Below are 15,309 nucleotides of genomic sequence, written 5' to 3' on the forward strand. Positions count from 1 at the left end.
AGAGTTGCTTGCACTGTTCATAAAGGTTTTCTTTTGGTCTAACACCTGGACATGGTAATGAGCCATTAGGAGGCAGAAGCATACCTTGGTAAAGCAGATGAGCAGTTTGCTCCCTCCTGGAGCTGTCTCTGGATTGTAGTAGCACTTGTCTGGAAGAGGATGATGTATACAACATCAATTGGATGCACCTTGAGAAGGCCAAAGCTTTCAATAACCAAATGTTGTATCTATAATTACATATTAATTATCTGGCTAATGGACTTAAATATCACAAAATAGTGATGTGTTAATGTTAAAAGGGCATCCATTGACTATTAAATTTTGAAAATTATATTTAAAGCTCTGTATGCTAGCATGGAAATAATCTGTTTCCCAATGCCCTTTCTCTAAATATTGCATGTTATTAAACATTCTCATAATGCAATTGTATAGAAGAATTTGGTCACGGTAGCCAGAGTGGAGAAATAGAGGTCTTGTTATGACCTCTTTTGAGGAGTACGTGTGTACGTTTCGTGTGTTTCGTAAGGCTGAGTGGAGTGGGTGAAGAAGATGATTTAAAATAGAATGAATCTTGCATGTAACAGAGGCAATGTGATACAAGTATTTTTGTTCTTGGTAATGGAAGTTGTGTCCCACAGCTTGTGTTATAACTTGTTAGGAAAGAAGGAAGTACAAATGAGTTTTTGGTAGTGTTCCAGTAATCCACAGCTAAGCCAAAGTTTTTTTTAACAGTTCATCATCTAAAAGTAGGAACCTGACCCTTTTTTATTTGCTAAAGGAAAATGTGAGCCTAATGGGGGAAAAAAAAAAACCAAAATAAACCCCTTTTAAAATAATATAACTATTCATTGGAAAATTAAAATGGCAAGACTTACATATCCATCAACCTTTTTCTTCTAGTGAGGGAAAATAGTTTTCAGAAGATAAACTGGAGTAACTGCTTTTTTTTAGGTGTTAGATATTAGAGGAGTTTTAATGAAAATCTGCAGATGCTAAAGCACATGGAGGGAGTTGATCACAGAATAAAACTAAGGTTGATTCAAAGCAAACGAAGAAGAATATAATAGTCATCAGTTACCTAAACTATGTAGCTGGATTTAAGATACATTATTTAATATAGTATTTAAATTATATTTAATCTATTATTTAAATATATTATTTACTTTTCATGAAATGGTCAAATAAAGTATGTGTGGCTTGTGGTGCTCTTTGTTAATTGCTTTTATGTTCTGTAGGATCTTTGTGAAATTGTGTTCATTGTGAGAAATTGGCAGTACTGTTGTTTACAGAGGGTCTAATACTTGTTCTTCAATCACTTTCAGGTCTCTTGTAGCTAACCTTGCTGCTGCTAATTGCTATAAGAAGGAAAAGCATCTTGATTTGGAGAAGAACTGGAAGCTGGTGGAAAAGGCCAAAGTTTATTATATAGCAGTAAGTTCAGCCTCTTTCAAATTGCTAAAGTTTGTGTTACAGTATCCTGAAGTTTAAGCAATGAGTATGTCTGTTGTATGTGCTTTTGAATGATTTTATAGGAAGATGGGGAAAGAAAATGACTGCTTCAATTTCAGCACAATCTGATTTCTTCAAAATCAGATGTACAAATGCAGAAGTATGTTTTAGTTGTATGTTCACTTAAATTGATGGGAAAAATCATAAGAGCTAAACATATTTTCGGAGCTTTTGTAGTAATGCATCAAATTTACATTTCACATTTTCTAGTAAATCGTTGTGAAGGATGCACAAATTATGTAGAAAAACACTATTAGCATAATTATTCACTGCAAACAGTTTGAGCTTATTTGTGTGAACAATCTTAATTGCTATTTATTCCATAGTAATTACTGTGGCACCTTATAACTCAATATTTCAGAAACAATGAGTTTGACAAATCTCTTAAATGTGGGTGGTGGGGCAAACTGATTTTAATGATTCTTCTGGAATAAAGAGGAGTTTCAGGGGTTTGAGGATGGGCCATTAGTAGATTCACAATTAGTATTCTTTTTTTTACCATCCAGAATGAATCAATCCACATAAATGTATTTGTGTAGATTATGTCTTGCCTAAATAGCAGTGGTGAATTTGTTTTCACCTTGCTCTCAAGTTGATATGACTGATCAAAATTTACAAACATAGAACATCTATGACAGATTAAAACCTCATAACATGCGTGTAATATATGGATTCTGTATGACAACTGTTTCCATTCTGCTACCTGAGCTATATGGGAGCAGCTGGCAAGAAGTGTAAAAACTTGATTATGCAGGAGTTACAAGTTCATTGAAAATACAGTTACTTCTTTTAGATGGTGTTAATGTCTCCTACAGCCAGTTAGTGTGCAGTGCTGTAGGCTTTACATGGTTGTTATTGATTCTTGTGTATGGCCAAGACTGCCCCTTTATAACTGTCAAAAAATACTTAGAACCTTCTCAGTGTACAAAGAAAACACCTCCCGCTGTTATGACCATATGTTTGTGCTGTAGTTAAAATATATGTAGGTGTATTGTCTACTAATTTTTTATTGCTGTTTTATTCATGTGTTCAGAGTTCTTTATTTTCCAAATGCCATGCTTGGGAATTTACTGCTGTTGACTGAAAAATTTTGAAAGGCTAAGAGTATAGTTTAAGTAAAGAAGAAAAACAAATATCCCCAAAAGTTTTACTGCACTAAATTTGGGGTTGTTTTTTTTTTTAAATTTCCCAATGCCTGTATATCATTCCCAATGAAGCTTCCTATGTACAATTTGGAAAACTTAAACTTAGTGGAGATGCTTCAGGAAAACTGTGAAATATTACATGATGTGCTAAACAGGTTTGTATTTTTTAAGATAAAGCCTTCCTCATGTTTTAGTTCTGAAGTCACTCTTCTGTGTTCAGTCAGTTTGATCACTTAAAATTTTGACTAGGTGATTCACTACACTGATTCTTGTATATATTAAAAGCTGTTTTTCTTGGATGCCAATTCTACAATATCCAAACTTTGTCTAGGAGACAGAGAATTATTGTACTAAACTGAAAAGAAACCCCAAGATGTGCATGTAATAATGGATAGAAAAATAACATTGAAGTGCTAATAAATGGTATTATATATTTACAATGTGAAATTCTGATTAGTGAAGTATATGATTTACAGGAAGTGTTTTGAGTGAAGAACCTTGTTCACATGTATAGCAAAAGCACTCAAGGATGGGATCAACTCAGATTTCTAGGACAGTATTATCACTTCAGAATACAGATTGCATATGTAACATTACTGAAGGAGAGGAGACAGTGTAGAACCATCCATGGTTCTTCATGCTACAGTGTGCTCATGCCCTTTTCTTTTATTTAGCTTCTTTATTTTTGGGTTTGTAGTGATTACCAGATTAAATGAAACCATGTAGTGAGCAATTACCACTCCTGAGGTAGAGGGTAGCTCTGAGTCATTAATTTGTCTGCTGTTGTCTGTCTTCATTTTATTCTTACCTTCCTTGACTTTGCACTGTGCATATGTTGCTTTTCATTTCCTTCTTTCTATCTAGCTGTCACCTATTTCTGGGATTGCATTAAAGTGTATGTCAGTGACAGATACTTAGTCTGGAAATCCATGTCCTGAGATGATCAAACAATTTATTTTCTAGGCAGAACTGGGCAGTTGTTGCTTTAGGACAGGTCTCTGATATCCCGTGGTCATCTATATGTGCTTCCTAGAATAGATAATATGCTTTTCAATGCAGCATTCAGCAGAATGACCCTCACATGAAACTTAGCTCTGAAATCTAATCAATTCACAGAGGGAGGAGTAGGTACAAAGGAAAAGATAGTGAAGCCGTGACAGAGCCCTTAAAAACAACTTCTGTTACCATGAATGAACACAATACATTTATTTTAGCCATCTGGTAATCAGATCCAGCAGACAAATTAGAGAAAGACTAGTGGAGAATAGGACCCAGTAAATCACAGATAGAAGCAAAATACAGAGGCTGCCCCAGCTTTCTTTCTTAAAGATGGTAAACTTTGAAGGAGTATTTTAATCCTTTAAAATTACTCTATTTTGTGTCATTTAAGATAGGCTGCATGTACTGTCAAACTCTGCAATTTCTTTCCCTTCTCCAGATACAATTCCTATACTTGCTGTAATTTATACCACTGACATAGTATCTTCCATTCTGTCATAATCATTTTGCTGTGCATCAGCTAGCTGTGCTGCTGGTGTCTGATTAGAATTACTGTGAGGAATTTTATTTGGTTTCTACTGAGGCTAGAAGATGTCTCTTCCTCAGACATTTCCCTTATTTCAGAATACATTGAGAGTCACAATAGCACTAAACACTGTCATTCAGTCTCTGGAGCTGTGAGTGGGACACAACATGAAACTAATTGTAAATTTGGGGGAGGAACAGGCAAATTAATTTTTTGTTTGTTTGTATTTTTTCATTCTGTGACTTTCTGCTTGTTGTCAGGACTTGCATTTTAGAAATTGTAAATGTCAGGGTTGCATCTTACAAATTTGGGTGATAAAACTCCGTATTTGTGCACCTTGTCTTATTTTAAAAGGCATCTGTGGGAGTTGCTGGTGTTCAGCTTCTTTAACATTACACACAAACATTTTGACATTATTAATGCAACTTGCAGTATATAGCTGGTAATTTTTGTAGTTTACAAAGGCCTGAAATGCAAAGATATTTTTATTGTCAGTGATTTTGGTTTAAAAAAAAATGTTGATAAGAGCTACTTAGAACAGCAGAAAAAAATTCAGGAGAATTTTAGTCAATTGACTCCAATGGGTAACTCTGTGTTACTGTATATAAGTAAGAAATTTTGCATTTGGTCTTCCATAATGGGAAGAAAATGGAAAAGGGGAAAATGCTTTCCTTCATTAAAAACTGCACATAACCTTGTGAAATCTTAACTGTATCAATTAATACATACAGCTTGCTCATATAGGCAGCTGAATTTTAACTTTCTCCCTGTATGTGAACGTGATTGTTTACAAATGTGGTGGCTTCCCAGATATGTGTTTTCTCCTGTTCCAGTTAGCCATCCTTATTTCAGCCAGTTATTTAGTTTTACTCAATTTGTCCTTCTGTCCAACACCTGCATTTGTTCAATGTTTGTAGTTGGTGATTATGAGGTGGATGGAACACTGGCATTTGATGCTCATATTTTCTTTGTGTTGAAGTAATGTATTTCTTCTTGAAAGTTCCTTCTGTGCTTCAGTTGGGTTTTTTTGTTTGGTTTCTTTTTCTTTCCTTTACTAAGCATCTGAAATGGCAGTGTTGACTGCAGTTGTGTTCTCAATCTGTGGTAATGTGCATCTTAGCTTAGAATGGATCAGTAAAATGGTTTCCAAAACCCAAACAAATCTTTGTTATTTCGCTGTTGTTATTTCAGAATCTGTAAGTTTAAACTATTATCTTCTCCTACTTCTGCATAGCCAGTACTTGAAGTTTCTTAATGATGATGCCCTTCAGTTGTACCACATTGAGTATAAAATGCTCTAATGCTGCTTAGATTTGTTAGCCCACAGTTGAGTTACATTCACCACCTTCAGCATCTTCTGTGCTTACAGAGTTAATATCAAGTGTTGTTTATTTTGATGATAATGACAGTTCTGATAAAGACCAGGAATTCTGGGCTTAGCCAAGTTTCCAGGAGGAAATGTCATTTATTACAGCAAATCATAATGAACCCAATGCAGCACACCTGTCTGCTGGAGAAATTTTTAAAACTCCAACCACCCTGGTCTGTTTCAACAAACACTGTGGTATTTTTATATTTATTCTCTTTTAATGCCTAAGTGCTTGTCTAAGCAGAGAGATACTGTGGTAGTGTAGTGGGCTTGATGGAGGAATTATCTGGTTTCAACATGAGTCTGTCAAAACATAAGCTTGATGTCAGCAATGAGTAGCAAAGCTTCAATAACATTCTACAGTATTTTACATGGGGTTTGGCTATTCTACTTGAGAAAAAATGTTGATTATTACAACAATGTAAGTATAAATGAAATTTCTTTTGTGCTGTCTCTTCCTTTTAGAGACTTATTCAGTGAATGCATTTTTATTGTAATTTACTGCTATGATGAGCATGATAACTTACAATGGACTGTGATAGGCTTTTTCCTTTGAAATGTGCTAGGTCTGTGTGTGCATCACAGGAAACAAGATACTGGCAGGAAGCAAAATATCCCTTAAAAAGGACATTTGTTTGAATAACTTCGCAATAGTTTTTTCCCCATTGATAACTTTTGCCATAATGCTCTGGCACCAGTGTGTTATGCCATTTGACATGCAAAACTGTTTCTCACAATGATGAATAGGTTTTATGGCCAGGAAAACACCATACTGAGTATGTCAGCCAGAGAGAAGAAGGTGCAGCTAGCAACAGTTAGTTGTGGCCTGTTTTGGTGGCCTGGGATAACATCCCCTTACTGAAACCCACTGTCTTGAGGCATTGTGTTTTCTGGAAGTCATTGCTGAAGTGGGATGCATTTGTTGTGGAGAGATGGTACACTCTGTATCTAACCAGGAAGTAAATCTGCCATTTACTGGCTTCCAAAACAAATATGGGGAAAGGAGCCTTTCTCTCTCATAAATACAGAAATCCACAGCTTTATTTCTTTGATTAAAATGCAAAAAATGCTGTGTCTAAACCAGCCACATGTTGTGTCATCCTGTGACATATTTAGGGAGTGCATTATACTACCATTTCAGGTATAACTTCTCATGCATAAACTATTTTGTTTGTGTTTTCCCAAGTAACTTATGTGAAAAAATGAATGAGAAACCTTTTTCTTATTTTTTGTTGTGAAATTTGGTCTTCATGATGTCATTCTTAGAAGTGAATGCTTTGTACTTGATGTAGAAAAATACGTCATCAGCTTTTAATGAAGGTTGTACGTCCTGTTTCTGTAGGATAAAATTAAAGACAATCAGTCTAACATTGTAAAAATATTTAGTTCTAAATGTTCACCTCTGCTATTAACTGTAATTTTTAAGATGAAGAACATACATATTTCTTTTTCAGTCCTTCTCCTCCTACCCCAGTAGCCTTTAAATTGCAGATATGTTTCTTCAGCACAGTAATTAGTGAAGTTCAGTCATCGCTCCTTTTATCATGTGATTTTTGTGTGGTTTTTTTAGAAGAATGCCTTATTAGAACACTTACACAGCCAGTCTAGCTGCAACAGCCAGGCGGCAATAGCAGTGCCATTTTTCACAAAGAAAATGTTGAAAAGGAGCCAAATGTTTGGTGGCAGAGTCTGTTGCTAGGAAATCAAGTTCCTGAGGCGATTAATGACAAAGCAAGCAATAAAAAGAAGGCAGAATTACAGATTTAAAAGAGGGGGGAAAAAAAGTGGTTGGTGTTATAATTACCCAAAGAAATCCGTGCTCATTAAATTGGCTGTTTTTATGATTGACTTTAATTGGAGGTTAGCTCAGATATTTAGCTCCTTTCCCACCCCTTTAAACACACACATGCACATAATCTGTAGAACTGCAGACTTGTTTTTCTAAGCATTGAGAGGAGCTTGCCCTGTAATTTGATCCCCACTGACAGATGCATTTTCTATGCTGCCATTTTGAATTAACCTATTGTGCAACAATTTTCCTCAGCTCTGTTGAATAAAACATCAAGTCTTATTACCTCAGATGGATTTGATAGAGTAAAAGAATGTACTTCTAGCTGAAGTAGACTATTTGCAATGAGTTCAGTGATTTGAACTCTGCCAACAAGCCCCAATAATTTGTGATGTATACTTAAAGAATGAAAGAGAGAGGAGCCACGTGGGGGGTCTTTTTGGCTGTATGAAGTTCAAACACAAACCTTGGAGTAATATTGTTGTGTGTGCTAAGGTTATGTCCCAAGATCAAACCTTTTTAGATAAAGCATGTTAACTGAGATTTTTTTACTATTAAGCAGATTAGGTTTGAACTAGAGATTTTCTTACCCCAGTGTTACCCAAACTGTCAGGCTACTGTGGGATTAGAAAAATAAAAATAAGTCCCCTCTCCCAGAAGCCCCAATAGTTGGATTTTACCTCTGAGACTTCTTTTGTGAAGAGAAATTTTCCCTTATAAAGTTAGGCTAAAATAAATTATGTTTTACAATTATATTAAATTCCAAATAATTCCGTGATAAGGGGAGAACAGGATTTCACCTTATTCACTTTTCTGCCCAATTAGAAAAACTTACACAGTTGGTTCAACAAAATTTTGGCACAGAAATGGGAAAGCAACTGACCCTGACATTTAAATCCTGTCATGTTTCATTGCTCGTTTCAAGACAATATTGCCTACTTGGAGCAAGTGATAAGTGAGAAAATAACCTTTTACAATACCTGCAAGTGAATACACAGAAGCTAACTGTAAAAACTAAATGATTCCATAGCTCTCTGAATTCCGAACCAAACAGTGAAACAATAGAACTGTGCGTATTCTGTCCAACAAAACCCACATCACTAATCAGATGCCAATGCCAAGCTGTCTGCTTTGTTAAATACCCAGGTTCCCTGAGGCAAGAAGACAGCTGCTATAACTACTATGAAATTTGGTAGCTCAATCTATTTTTGCTACCCTTGGGCTATCAAGCTACTGTTAATTCAGACCACCCCAATTGGTACACTTTAGGGATTTTTTTTCAAAGTGTTTGTAATTAAAATGATAAAACATCATTATTACTCCAAAGATGTTGTGCACGCTTTGTATTTGTCAGATACCTACAGAGATAAACCCAGCATGTAATTTTCATTGACATAATGGTTGTGATTGCATTACCCTTTTAAAAGTATATTGCTTTTTAAAGTGGGGGGGGGGGGGTGGGGAGAAGAAGGGGAAGGGCATGCTTTTATTTCATTAATAGAATATGTAAATCTGTTGAAATACTAAATCAGTCTCTTGGTTGTAAGCTACTTGTCTGCAAAGACTGAATCAGGCTTAGTAGCAGGCTGAGGAGTGCTGAGAATTGGTGTTCACAAGGGACAGGACCTGCTGTGCCACCCACAGCTCACTGCAGAGACCTCTGCTCCCAGGTGCCTCTGCCTTTAGGGACACTGTGTCTCAAGTCCTATGTAAAGTCTGGGCAGACTTAACACACTTATTTAAATGTAAATTAAAAAGGGAAGACTTCACACTCTAAGTGGTGAGGTGAGTCAGTTGGAATGGAAAATTTTACTGTAGCTTCTCTTGCATGTCAGACTTTATTTGATGCTCTCCTTATGAGAGCATATGAATTTTGTCTGTTACCATGTCAACTTTCTTAGAGCAAAATCTCAAAACTAAAGCATCATCAAATCAAGGCATTAGAAGCTCTGAAACAATATTGATTCCATCTCGTATTAATTTTTGTTCCAGTACTTCTCTGATAACTTTTAAAAGAATTGTTAATTTAAGACTGCTCTAAAGACAAAAACTTGAAATTTGTGCATTTTTCTAGTTTGAGTTAAACTTGTTTGTTTTGGTTGCTGCCTACCAAAATTTATCATAAATTCATAGTCACCACTCTAAGTACAGTTGGTTGAAATGTGAGGTTCCTTCTTTCTTCTAAAGAGCTTGATCTCATTAACATGAGGAAATGTCATAGTCTACATAACCCTGAAAAATGTATTGTATCTATGTCATCAACTTTTACATTAAAAAGACATACAAATTCTGCAGCAACTGTGCTCTGATTTACATGACGAAAGTTTATTTCTTTAACAGCAAAGACTGTGCATAACTTTAGAGCTAAGCTATTTATGATAGCTCACTACTTGGTCTGAAGTGAAAATTACAGTTTCATTTATTATTTCTTTGCATAATAAGGACAGTGCAGTTGTTTAAATACTTTTTTTTTTTTTTTTTTGGAAATAGTTATGATGAATGATTTGCTTTGAAATGAACATTGAAGTGTTAACTTGGGCATATCAAATATCATTTGGGCATGATATTTCAAAGCCAGTAACTTGCAGTAAAATTATAGAATGTTAAAATATGCATGCACATAATGCAAGGGGATTCAAATATGCTGCTTCTTATCCCAAAACTTAAACTGTACTGAGGGGCATTGATCTTCACTGTAGACTACAGGTGCTTTGAAATAACAGGATAGGAACCTGCAGGCTACTTTTTGATTCTGCAAGAATCAATTACCGTTTTAGAAAGTAAAAATGTTTTTACAGCATAGCTAATCAATATCCTAAAAGTCTGTGTCAAGAAAATTTTTGTGCTACGTTGTCCTTAGTAATTGTGTACTTGGAGTAAAAAAACTAGTAAAGAAACCTTATATTGCAAAAATGCTTCTGCATGGATTTTCATTGATAATGTATTAAACACATAAGTAGTCCACCTTGCAGATTGGGCTTTTTTCAACTTCGTGGTAAATTCTTTGGCCCTTTAGGAGGCAGAAGGGCTGAGTCCTCTTTGTTATCAGTTTTCTTTGTTATCAGGTTTATTTGAAACAGGAGTTGACTGATCCCAAAAGCAGGCTCTGGAAGTTCATTTGAAAGGAGCAACTGAGAAGTTTTTGTGGTGTGGCTTTAATCCTTCTGGTCAGGCTGCTCTTCAATCAGCAGTGCACCAGGTCACCTTGGTAAATGTGCTTCAGACTGTCTGGTTTGGTCAAAAGAGAGAAGATCCTTCTTTTTTCTTTTCTTTTTCATTTAATTAAGGGTAGAATGCTCAAGGTAATACTACATTCTCGGAATAAGTAATAAGTGCTAGTTTTGAAGAATTGTTTTAATTTGGAAGAGTGGATGTGAGACACTTTCTAAGGAATATACAGACCATCGTGGTAGCAGGTAAAACATCATTTTAGCAATATGAACAAGATAAAAAACACCAGTACTAATCCTTGCAAATGTTTGACTTAAACAAAAGTTAAAGGCCCTTAGAATTTTTCCATAATAGAAGGATTTTGCTGATGCAGCTGCTGTGGAAAACCATCCTGGGGATTTACACTTCTTTCTGGCAAAAGCACCCTAATGTGGAGGCACTTTGTAACAGCTGCTGCCCCAGCAGAAGTGCTCTCACCTTCCCAATCATACTTGCACCATGTTTCTATTGGCAGGACTGTGTTGGTTAAGGATAATGTAGTTTTTTTCATGTTTCTAAATAATTTAGCTGCTTGAACAAAATAATTTAATAAACACCTGGCCACAAACACCTGGTGAGTATTCACTATGAATACTCAGACCTCATGGTCCATAAATACTGCAAAGCTCTTCTGAAGTCAGAAGATTTCCCATGGTTAGTACATGGCTAACAATTCTCACCCTTGAAGATGAGAAGATGTGCCTTGTGACCACTTTTTATGCTGAAGTTACAGAAGCTGTTTCGCAGAATGCCACTGCTCCTAATAGTTTTTCCAACTATGGTATTGCCAGATGCAATATAACAATGCTTTCCTGCATATTTGAAAATGGTGGGAAACAGCAGTTAACAGTATTTATCATGAAATATGCCTCAGCATATGCCTCTGAACATGTCTTTTTAAGACCATATGGAGTATAATTGGTGCTGAACAACATTGAGGTGTTTTGTGAAAAGTAAAGGCTAAGCATTATAAAGAGTCATAAAATCTGAAAGAATGAGACAAATGTAAGAAATGGGAGAAAGAAGGTGGTACTGAATACTCTGTCTTGCTCTCTGTGTAACCTGACGTGAGAAACCACAGTATTTTTCACAGATTTCTCTTCACAGTAGGGTTAAAATAAAGAAATTCAGCAAAACAGTGGCAGGTAGTGGATATGGAAGATTGTGTGAGTAATTGGAATGAAGCAGAGACAACCTTGTCATCTACAGAGGGCACCCAGGACAATATTGGCATTTATAGCTGTGCATATTGTCATTGATCACAGCAAAGTAAGGTAAGAATGAACTTTGTTCCTTAAATATTAATTTCCCTGTCCTATGAGGACTGTAGTCAAAGCAAAATACCTTTTATTTGTTTAGTTATTAAGATAGGTTATTTCCAAGAGGAGAAATTCCAACTTAGAATTAATAGAGCCATGTACTAAAATTTAAATTCCTCATTATTTTCTTTATTTTAATCATGAATTACAACTGAACGTAGAAAAAAATTACAAACTATAAGTGATGGAAAATTTTCAACAATAAGAAGGATCCAATTTTCGCTGAAGAAAGAGAGAAATTTTCAATGAGTGTGTACATAAAGGATAGTAAGTATTCATTCCCCAGAACCAGTGCTGTCCCTAAGTGCTTCTTTATACTGCTGAGAATGGGCAGAAGAGAGTTTCTGCTGAGGACTGTAGATTCTTATCTGCCTAATTGAGCCATCATTTGTTGACATGAGGGAAATCATGTGACCTGCCTTTAATGCATTTCACAGTAACAGCAGAAGTAGAAAATGTAGTTCATGGAAGAGCAGCAGAAAACATTAAAATTTTTTAGACTATGGAATATTGTGAAATTTGTATTGCAGCAGAGTCAAATGTTTGAACATTAGCATGGTAAATACATTAAATAAAATAATCAGATTCTAATTATCTTGAAAACATTTAATTTCTTTCTATTACAAAGCCTACAGACCTTCAAAATATGAATTTAATAAGTACTTAGTTTTATCAGTATGATGATAAAATTATGTTAGTGAAATTGAAAGCATGTGTCATCTTTCTTTTCTTTTGAGTAAAAATGTCATTATAGTAATCTGCCCAATTGCAGAGTTGGTACCAAGTGTTGTACAGTGCTAAAAGTAACAACAGAAAATCATCCAATATTATGATTTAGTAGATAGATATCACAAAAGAATATTAAACCCCCCTGTAATTGGAGGCATATTCTCTGCTTTATTCAGTCACTCTACCATATAAATTTTATATTAAACTTCAGTCATGCTCCCCAACCAAATATCCTATTTTATAGAATGTAGAATTACTGGCTTAACAGTTGTCTTGTTGGGGTTTTTTACAGCACTAGGTTGAAATGATCTCATCTGTAAGAAAGTTATTTTCAATTTTGTTCTAAAAACATGGGATTATTGACTGCTCTGTTGATAAAGTGACGTCATAGTTGGAGGAGACAGGTACAGCAGCAAAACCACTTTACAATTATACCTAGACTTTAACAGAGTAACCCGAGATTGATAGCATTGTGGAGATTTGTTTACAAATTAATAGATAATCTGATTGTGTCTGCTGATTCACATATCACTAGCAGTTGTGTCACCACTGATCAGACAGGAAAGAGTACTCCTGTCCTTCTGCAACTGCAGATCTGTGTAGGAAATCATCTCTGTTGAAAATAGTTGGCAGCTGCCAGAGTATTGTATGTGCTTCTCTTGTTTTAGTCTTGTCTAGACATCCACGTGTGGCTGCTGTTGGGATGCAATACTGGACTAGGAAGGACTTTGAACTGATAATTTACTATTGCAGCTTTTAAGTTCAAAAGATTCATGGCTTGCATCTCTCATTCTTGCTTTTTGACCTAGTGGGAGAACTGAAATGGAAACAATAATGAAAAGTAAGACAAAAGCATCAGAGGTTAAAAAGAAAAGTATGAATCTTTAGATATTGGGGAAAAAAATTCTCCTGGGCATGTTATAATGTAGTGTCTTTCTCTAAAAATCATATATGTGCTTTAATGGTTTATTTTCAGAAATACTGTGATAATGTTAATATAGTAGAATACAGCTTACACGTTAGTGAACCATGGTAGAGCATTTTATGTGTTTTCCACACTGAGCTATTGGTTTTAGATTTGAAAATAGATTTTGGTAAGCTATAATTGTTTTAAACTTGTGTTGCCAATTAAAAAGCAACTCAACAATTAACATCTGCCTTGAAGGCAAATGTTTTAATTCTGATGGTACAATGTAATAACATCTAAGTGAGTAGAAAATTCCGGGATGAATTTAGACTTTTACATGTAGAAGACAATACCCAGCATGTTAGCCAGGACATGAATTCCATTTTCTTAGCTGTAGGCTATAAATGGTCATAATACCTAAAAAGCTATAATTGAATCACAGTCAATATACATTTGAGCTGCTTTCAGAGTCATCCTTGCCTCCTGTTTACTCTTATGGAGGAATTGTTCAGGCCTTTGGACAGAATACAGGGTATTTTGGTGCTGAGTGATATTTGCCAGGAAGGAAAAATATTTCCACATTTCTTCCTATTCTCCTCACAGCCCAGTTAGGTTAGAATGGAGAAACCTTAGACATTGCTCTTGCTTGCTGTATTTTTACTCATAAATATATTTGTGCATATGCAACTGATGAATCAGTTGCAATTTGGAAAGTGATTTTTTTCCTTCTCCTAACAATAATTAGGCAGTATTGTTATAGTAAGAGGGGTTTTTTCCAAAAAATCTTAAGCTCATCATTTTGTCTTCCCAATCTTATTAGCACTTTAACATATTTTAACATATTTAACATATTATAATGTTAAAAGTAGTTACTGACATTTTATTGTAACTAGACACTATTTAATATTGCATCAGTTTTACAACAGTCTTGTCCTCTTGTTACAATTCAGGTAAGTTTTTAATTTAACAATACGCTAGGTTTAAAAATAATAGAAAATACATATCTTCACATGGAATTCCTGGAAACTGCTTCCACTGGTAGTTGGAAGACTTTTAAAACAAGAAAAACAAACCCAAAAAACCTTAATATTATTGTGTGGTTGTGGTTTTGGTTTTGCCAATTCAAAATGTCTAGTGGAAATAAATTTCTGGTTTTAGTACAGCAAGAAAACAGGGATCAAGATAATAAGAACTTTGGTTTGTTGATGCGGCCACTGGCAAAAAATTAGTGTTGCAGAGTGACTCATCTGTACCAGAAGGGCAGCAATAGCCCACAGCTAAATAAAAAGAAATATCAGTTACTTTGTGTGTACTCTTTTGTTTTGCTTATGTGCATTAATTATTTTAGATGAAATAAGATTAAATACTTACTATGACCTCAATAAACTGAAAAAATTGCATTATGAATTAGGCAAAATCTTACACAACAATCCTGTACAGATTATGGGCCAAATCTAGGACTGTGTTCACAGTCCTTTCAAGCTGAAAGGCTATAGCTAAATATGGAATTTTGATGAAATGCATAAAATGTTAGCTGTAAATTCTACAAGAGTATTATTTGCTTGGAGTTCTGTTTACCTTCACTGATAAGTTTGCCTAGCAATACTCAGAAATGATGACTGCCTTGGAATGGATGATGGTTCAAAAATAAGCCTTGTGCAAATTAGTGGGAGTTAATATTTGCCTGCTATGACAAACTCGTAAGAAATTTTAGAGCAGGTGTAAAAGAGGTTCCCAAATTAAAATCTCTTGTTTAAAAACAATGAAAAGCTTTTAGAAATCCTGTGAAACATTGTGAGTTCATCTT

The 15,309-nt window shown here is 35.1% G+C and overlaps 1 protein-coding gene across 2 annotated transcripts in view; it reads left to right on the forward strand.

Moving 5' to 3' along the window:
- ADK (adenosine kinase) overlaps window positions 1–15,309 on the forward strand; it is a 271,565-nt gene that overhangs the window by 126,471 nt on the left and 129,785 nt on the right. For both annotated transcript variants that reach the window (XM_053949546.1, XM_053949547.1), the window contains exon 6: window positions 1,323–1,431. In XM_053949546.1, coding sequence (XP_053805521.1) covers window positions 1,323–1,431 — 109 coding nt within the window. The remainder of the gene's footprint in view (window positions 1–1,322; window positions 1,432–15,309) is intronic.

This window comes from Vidua chalybeata, chromosome 8, assembly GCF_026979565.1.
Source record: "Vidua chalybeata isolate OUT-0048 chromosome 8, bVidCha1 merged haplotype, whole genome shotgun sequence".
Classification (NCBI taxonomy): Eukaryota; Metazoa; Chordata; class Aves; order Passeriformes; family Viduidae; genus Vidua; species Vidua chalybeata.